At 42.6% G+C, this 8379-nt stretch overlaps 1 protein-coding gene across 1 annotated transcript in view; it reads right to left on the bottom strand.

Moving 5' to 3' along the window:
• Window positions 1–5728: 5728 nt before the first annotated feature.
• Window positions 5729–8379, bottom strand: part of LOC123243156 (non-compact myelin associated protein) — a 49679-nt gene continuing 47028 nt past the window's right edge. The window contains exon 5 of the mRNA XM_044671343.1: window positions 5729–7033. Coding sequence (XP_044527278.1) covers window positions 6886–7033 — 148 coding nt within the window. The 3' untranslated portion in view covers window positions 5729–6885. The remainder of the gene's footprint in view (window positions 7034–8379) is intronic.

Genomic DNA, 8379 nt, shown 5'->3' with positions numbered 1-8379 from the left:
GTGCTGACGTTGCAATGTCTAGGGAGCATTGATCAGAGGATGGGAGCCAAATTCACAGATGAGGAGGCCGCCATCTGTCCTGCTGCATGGAAGTACCGAGGTTGATCCCTCAGGGTACCACGAAGACAAAAACCGGCCGGCTCACAAGAAGGTACCTCCCGCCAGTATTTTTTTTTTAAATTCTTACCTTCTGTCTTAGAATCAATACTGTGTATTGGTCCCAAGGCAGAACAGTGGAGGGCTGGGCAATGGGGGGTAAGTGATTTACCTGCCTGGGGTTGTCACACAGCTAGTTCCCCCTATTTCTTTGCAGAGATAGGGGAACTATAGATGTGGAACAGCGTATACAACATCAGACTTTTTTGGATATGTTTTGAAGAACAGTTTTTCCCCTTTTTTATTCTTTGTGATAAAGGAAAGCTCTCTGAGAGGGGCTACAGAGTGGGATCTAGTGGAAAACACAGGTGATGTAAAAACAAAAGATATCAATGAAAATTTATTAGAAAAACATTAAATAAAGTTAGGTGTCCCTAACCCTGTTGTTAGCTTCAAAATAAACCATAGAGGTATTCCTTCTCCCCCTCCGTCAGGCTGCTAGTTGCCTCAAGATCCCTTTGCTCAAGCAAGGGTCCCTGTATATGTGTGGGGAGAGACAGAGAGACAGAGGTGGGGGTGGGAGATGGAGAGGGACAGGGAGAGGGAAGGAGAGAGAGAATGGAGAATATAGAAAAAAAGAATGGAGAATATAGAAAGTAGATCTCTTTTTTTTTTTTTTAAACCCTTACCTTCCATCTTGGAGTCAATACTATGTATTGGCTCTAAGGCAGAAGAGTGGTAAGGATAGGCAATGGGGGTCAAGTGACTTGCCCAGGGTCACACGGCTGGGAAGTGTCTGAGGCCAGATTTGAACCTAGGACCTCCCATCTCTAGGCCTAGCTCTCAATCCACTGAGCTACCCAGCTGCCCCCTATTCTCCATTCTTTAAGATCCTAACATCAGGGGTAAAAGCAGGGACAGGGAAAGGGACTCACATTCTAAGTCCATTGGTCAATGGGAGGATTGACTCTGGAGACACCAGTTTCCAAGAAGCCAAGATCCTCCCACCCTCCCTATTGGAAATGCCCTGTCATGGGGAGGGGACACAGCTGGCCTGATGATCCACCAGGGCCAGCATCAAGATCTATAACTCAACAATGACTTGCTGGTTGCCATATCTGATCCCAGCAGCCATTAAACTAGCCTTGCAAATACCCACTGGCCCAAGGCGATAATTGTATGATGGCTACTGCCCTCATTTGAACAGATTACATGTGGGGAGGGTAAAAGAGAGAGAATACAGGTTATTAAAAATTAAGAGGTTGGTTCTTAAATTCCCCCAGGGTGAATAAAAATACATTAATATCATATGAAAAACAATGTTAAGAAATTAGGGAAAATGAATATTGCATGGATGATTCTGATCAGATCTAGATGACAGAATTTCAGTCATAGAACTTTGGAATTGGAAGGGACCTTAGAGATCAATCACCTCATTTTGTTAGGGAATGAGGACCAGGGAGACAAAGTCTGGAAGAACCAAGATGGTGGTGGTATACTGGAAAGAGCCCTACACTCGGAATAAGAAGATACCTAGGTTTCTGCTTCTAGATACAAGTCCATGGACAGTCACAACCTCTCTGAGCCTTACTTTCTTCATCTATTAAATGGGGAGGCATGTAAAGTACCACAAAAACCTTAAAATGCTCTATAAAATGAAACCTATTATTACAGTTATCAGACCCTGGAGACGGGGCCATGTGAGGATGAAGGGAATGGGCTCACCTTAGTCTGGAGAACCGAAGACTGGGGAAGGCTATCTCTAATTATTGGAATCAATAGATTCCAATCTATTGTGGAATCACAGAAATGTGATCAGACCTGGAAAGGACCTCAGAGGTCCTCTAATCCAATCTTCTCATTTTGCAGATGAGGGAACTGAGACCTAGAGAGGGAAATGGCTTGTCCAAGGTTATTCAGATTGTAAGGAGGAGAGCCCACACAACTGCTTGAAGAAATGGTGGAAATGGCAGAGGCAGATTGTAATCCAATAAAAGAAAAACTTTCTAACCAATTTCCACCTGACTCCAAGTGAAAATGGGCTATGGGAGGTGGTGGCAGTTTTCCCATTCCTGGAGTTCTTGAAGTAGAGACCTGATAAGCTTGTATTTAGGGATGTTATAGAAAAGTTCTCGGTTCAGGGAGAGGGATTAGATGGCCTTTGAATTCCCTTCTAGGCCTGAGAAGCTGGGATTTCAGTAATGGCCAAGGGGGCATCTACAGTGATGCCAGGGCTGCCTGGTCTCCCGCCTCCCAGGGCATCCCAGGGTCAGTTTTGTCAGGAGCCACTTTTCCTCAGGACAGACGCCCTGGGCTGGCTCCCCGCCTGCTGAGTCAAGGCTTTCTGCTCTCTCCCTCCTTCCCTCACTGAGGGGGATACCCGTCACAAAAGAGCTCAGAGAGAGGGTGACAATGACTCCACTGTTCTACAGCTGCCAGTGGGCCCTTCAAATATCCTGGGGGCATGGTGGTAGGATTACTGCACACCCACAGAGGGCTGTGGCACTGGTTTTTTTTTTTTTTTAATAGCAGGGAAAAAAAAGACAATTTAGGGTATATTTGGAAAGGGCATTTAAAAAGTCAAGGGCTCTTCTCCCTCTCCGATGAAGCCCTGCAATTTTCAACTAAAAATAAACTGGAGATTGGGTTGGGTTGTTTATTTTTTAAACATAAAATCGAAAAGAATTCAGTAAAAATCCTGCTTCTTCCCCCGAACCTTCTCTGGATAAGATGCTGTATGGGTCAACGGGGAAGGCAATGGATTCGAGAGCCAGAGGTCTTGAGGTCACATCCCAGCTCTGCCACTTAACTTCATATGTTTCAATGAGAGGCTTCGCTGTGCCTCAGTTTCCTGCTCTATAGAATGGGGACATTACTGTGTGCCATATGATGATCAAAGTGCAGAGGACAATGGAACCAGGATGTACTTACCCAACAAGCCTTCCCCATCATCACTGTTACTATCTGATTTCTCTGGTGTCCTCCCTTCCACTCTTTCAGTCAATAAAGGGAAAGGGAGAGAACCTGTGCTTTCAATGACATAGGGAACTCCCAAAGGAGGAAACTCCCATTACCAATACAGATTGTCATCTTTTCTGAAATTTGTAATCTTAGAGAGTTACCTACAGCACTTCAAGATAAAGTCACCTGTCCAGGGTTACCAAGCTAGCATTTAAAGAAGGATTTGAATTCAGATCTTCCTGAATCCATTCCCCAATGCACTATGCTATCTTCCTAAACTAGAATAAGGAAGGGTAACTAGGTAGAGTTCCAAGTTAGAATTATTCCCATTCCAAAGCCCTTTTCTGAAAATACTAAGAATCAATATTTATAGAGATTTGCAAAGCATGTGATCTCCTTTATTCCTATTAACAATCCTGTGAGGCAGATATGAGAGGTGATATCTTTCCATTTTACAGATAAGAAAACTGAGGCTCAGAGTGCTTAAGTCCATAGTCATACAACTAGTGAAGGATACAAGTAAGGATCTGAACCCAAATATTTCTGATTCTAAGTCCAGTCATTGAGCCAGCACACTTCCTAGCTGTGTGACCCTTGGAAAGTCACTTAACCCCCATGGCCTAGTTCTTCCATCTTGGAACTGCCTGAATCAAAACCAAGGTGATTAGAAAACAATGAATGAACTTGCAATGGACAGAAGAAAGTGTTTAGGGTTGAACTAGAGAGTTAATATTTGAGAGCAGTCAGGTGGTTCAGTGGATGGAGAGCCAGGTCTAGAGATGGGAGGTCCTGAGTTCAAATCTGGACTCAGACACTTCCCAGCTGTGTGACCCTGGGCAAGTCACTTAACCCCCATTGCCTAGCCCTTACTGTTCTTCTACTTTGGAACTCATACTTAGTATTGATTCTAAGACAAAAGGTAAGGGTTAAAAATTAAAAAAGAGCTAATATCTGGTAGGTTCTGTGTTCAATAACAGCTTTGTGAAATGTGGCTGGAGAGAATGGAATGGGATGGGACACCCAAAGCCCAACTGGCCTTCACTCCCATCATCAGTGTGATGTCAAGGGAAACAACTACCCAGCTTCCTTGAGAGGCTAGCATCAGACCTTCTGAGTCCTTGACTTCTGCCTGGGATTTGGTTCTCGTTTGAAAGGAAGGGACATCCTGAAGCTGCTATGGTTGAACTGTCAAACATCAATGGCATACAATGGTTGTACCTGTCCCCTCCCCTCCCACTAGCGACCCCTCATCTCTGAAGAATTTCAAAGTCTACAAAGATTTTTACAGACATTCTCTCACTTGAACCTTACAATGACCCTGGGAGGGAGACTGCTATGATTCCCAACTTACAGATGAAGAAACCAAGGCTTAGAGAAATGAAATCACTTTGGGGATGGTTGAAAAACCAGTAAATTTCTGAGGCCGGATCTGAACCCAGGTCCTTCTCCTTCCATATAATTATCACATTCTCTTTTGGGCACAGCCTCTCCAGAGGCTTCATCCAACTCAAGGTGAGTTGAGCTGTTATAGCATAAGGTCCTTTTTTGGAGACAAAACCAGCTTGGCCCTAACCCATCTGACTTTCTTGTATAGTCACAACCCCCATCTCATGGCTTTTCCCAGTTCGCAAGAGGAGTGAGCTCTCTTACTGGACAATAACAGATAGGAGGCCGCCATCTTGTATTTGGCAGATAGGGGGCTATAGACATCAGGAACAAGATGCTGCTCATAAGACCACAGGAATTAAAACTGGAAGACCCTCTAGGATTATGCAATCCAACCACCTTGTTACACAGAAGGAAACACAGCCTCAGAGAGTAGAAGTGAAGTAAAGTCCCAGACAGAGCAAGTCTTGGGGCTGGAATTGTTCCCCATGCTCTTGGATTCCAAATGTGGACCTTTCTCCATCACATCGTCCTATGGTTCCTGTAAAGAGTTTGAATGCCAGGGTTCGAATTTGTTGATGCTAGGAATCATCTCCAGGAAGAACCACATAGTAGGATTTGCCATAGCAGGAGCCTGCAGACATTATAAAAGATATTATGGTGCCTATTCTATAGTGCATGGGGAGCAGTCTTTCCATCCCCCCAAGTTGTATAATCAGAGAAATATAAACTTTAGGCTTGGGAAGACCATGTGGTAGAGTAGGAGCACCTCAACTCTAGAATCAGGTGAACAAAGGTGGAATCCCAAGTCAAGTATTTATGAGATGCACAGCCTCAGTTTCTATATCTGTAAAATGGAGATATGAAAATAGGTGGTATAAGTTTTACTAACAGTAAGAGTAAAATGCCTCTAAAGCCCTAGAATCCTACATAAGTGTGAGCTAATATTACAGGTCAGAATGATGTGGGGTAGGAGGAAGATGGGTCACGGGTAGGGAAGTACCCCCCATGGCATGTGGAACAAGGAAGAATGAAGAGAATGTCTCTGTTTTCTAGCTCCATCTAGGGATACTCTGGCAAGACACAGATATTGGAAATCTGGTTCTGAGCCCAAGGGAAATTATTTTATCAACTTCTCTCCCTTATCAATGCCATCTCCAGATTTGGAGTGGGGGATGTGTAATTAGAATCTGTTATCCTAAAAACTACAATTCCCAGAACCCCTCTCTCCTCACTTTACATGCTGATGTAGGGAGGATATAAATTTGGTGTAGCCCCACCCCTCACTCTCTTGTCTTCCTGTTGGGGCTTTGATGGAGAACTTAGAGTCACATGGTCTTAATTTTGTTAAATAATTAGGTTTTTAAACTTCTATTTCCTTTTTATTCCTTCTACTTCAAGTGATTATTAATGAACTTTATAAAATTAATACTTGGAGTTGCTGGATATTAATTTAAGTCCTACAGGGATGTTTCACATTTGTCTTTGCTGCCCTCTGTTCACTGCCATAATTTATCTGGGAAGTAGGCAATATATTTTATTATTTAATTAGTGTGCTCCCTGATCAGAGAGTTTCCAGGAAAATGATTTAATTCACAGATTAGACATCCCTTTGGGGGGGGGGGGGACTCCCATCATTGTGTAGCTATTTTAAATTTTAAATAATTTAGTTATTCTGGTCCTGGATCAACAGAAACTCAAAGGCTTTATGTGACCTTCTCTGGATCTCATTTTCCTATGAGATAAGTCATTTTACCTCCCTCTACCTCAGTTTTCTCATCTATAAAAAGAAGAAGATGGAATGGATGCCTACTGAAGTCCCTCTCAGCTCTGGTTCTATGATCCTTTGACCCTCATCCATAAAATGGGAGGATTGGTTTAGATGGTCCCATTCAGCTCTGTCATTGTGTGTTTTAAAATTCTCCATTCTAAGTTCTCTTCCAGCTCTGAGGCTGTGTTCTAAGGTCCCATCCCTGCCACGCTCTGCCATTCTATGTTCTAAGGATTCTTCCAAATCTCATATTCTATATTCCAATGCTTCTTTCAGCTGTGATGGGTCCATAGTCTAAGAAGACAGATCAGACGCTCTACGTTCTATCACTATATATCCTAAAATCTCTTCTGCCTCCAGCTTTCTAAGAGTCATTATCCCTTCCAACCATCTATAGAGATAGGGGAGAAAGGAGAACATCAAAGTTAATACAAATTGGACAGTTTGCCACTGTGTCAAAGTTAAGTGAGCCACAGGAGTTACTTAGGTTTTTAACTAGGGGGAAAAAGAGATTATTATGGCTTGTTCCCAGCTCCAGTTCCATTCAGAAATGCCATCGTCAGCTTGACACAAACTGCCAGGAAACTGGCTCTTCATTTTCTTTCTTATCAGCGAGGGCCCATCTGTCTGGAGCAGGAGATCTGGCTGAGGACCCACGAGAGACCTTCTGGTCATCGATTCTCCATGTGGATGTCGACGGGAATGAACGTGACGGTGGTGGGCTGGCTGCCGCCATTGTTGCTGGTCTGGCCCACGGTAGAGGATGGGGAGGTGGGCTTCGGGCTTTTGGGTTCCAATTCTCGTCTCATCCTCATTTTTCTGTAACAGACAATATTTGAGTGGTTTCCATAGTATGGTAGAAGGATTCATTACAGGCTGTAGCTGCTGCTGGGAGGGGATAAAATGCAGCTAATAATTAAAGAATTGTAAAAAATCATTAATCATTCCTTACTGTATAGTTAGAGAATTTTGTACCTTGGACTTCATCTCCCAGAATTCTTTCCTCATCCCCAAATTCCTTTCCCCTTTTTGTTTACCTGTATCTTTATGTTATTGTTTATATAGTTCTATAATCTCTCCTCTCTCTCTCTCTTCTCCCCATGTGTGCAGTCTGGAAAAGCCTCTCTTTACTGAAGGCTATTTTCTTTCCTCTACTTTTCAAGTGATATTTTAATAAATCTCATAAAATATATTACTTGGAGTACTGGATATTAATTTTAATCTTTACACTACAGCAGGTACAAGGGAAAGAGTTAAAAGGAATAAATAGTGACAGCAAGGTGGCTCGGTGGATAGAGAGTTGGGCCTAGAGGTGGGAAGTCCTAGGTTCAAATCTAGCCTCAGACACTTCCCAGCTGTGTGACCCTGGTCAAGTCACTTAACTCCCATTGCCTAGCCCTTACAGCTTGTCTGCCTTGGAACCATACTCAGTACTGATTCTAAGACCAAAGATAAGTAATTTTTTTTTAACTCCTTACCTTCTGTCTTAGAATCAATACTGTGTATTGATTCTAAAGCAGAAAAGTGGTAAGAGCTAGGCAATGGGGGTTAAGTGACTTGCCCGGGGTCACACAGTAATTTAAAAAAATTCATAATAGCTTTTCATCATTATGTATTTTGTAAACAATGGAAATTAAAAATACAACTACTATGAGAGAGTATCTGTGAAAGACGTGAACATTAAGTAGAGAATTTTCATGCTCAAAAAAGTTGTTCTAAGGCACTGATTCCCAAAGTGGGCACCACCGCCCCCTGGTGGGTGCTGCAGGGATCCAGAGGAGCGGTGAAGGCCACACTTTTTTTGTATTACTTTCTATTCTGAGTTCAATAAATAGTTTCATAATTTCCAGAGGGCACTACGTAATATTTTTTCTGGAAAGGGGGTGGTAGGCCAAAAAAGTTTGGGAACCACTGCTCTAAGGTCTCTTATCTCACTAACATTTGACATTCTATGTTTTAAGATCAAAGGTTAAGTATTTTTTTTAAAGAAAGATTGGATTTAAATCCAAGTTTGGTTGCTTATATCCTGAGCAGTTCCAGGAAAGTTTTTTTTACCTTCCTAAACCTTAGTTTCTTCATCTGCAAAATAACTACATGATCTCTAAGGTCACCTCCAGTTCTCAGTCTCTGAAGTGTTAAGCAAATATCAGCATTAACTATTTATT

This window comes from Gracilinanus agilis, chromosome 3 (genome assembly GCF_016433145.1).
Source record: "Gracilinanus agilis isolate LMUSP501 chromosome 3, AgileGrace, whole genome shotgun sequence".
NCBI classification, from domain to species: domain Eukaryota; kingdom Metazoa; phylum Chordata; class Mammalia; order Didelphimorphia; family Didelphidae; genus Gracilinanus; species Gracilinanus agilis.
Note: the sequence above shows the minus strand (reverse complement) of the source record. Positions and strands in the feature narration are given on the sequence as shown.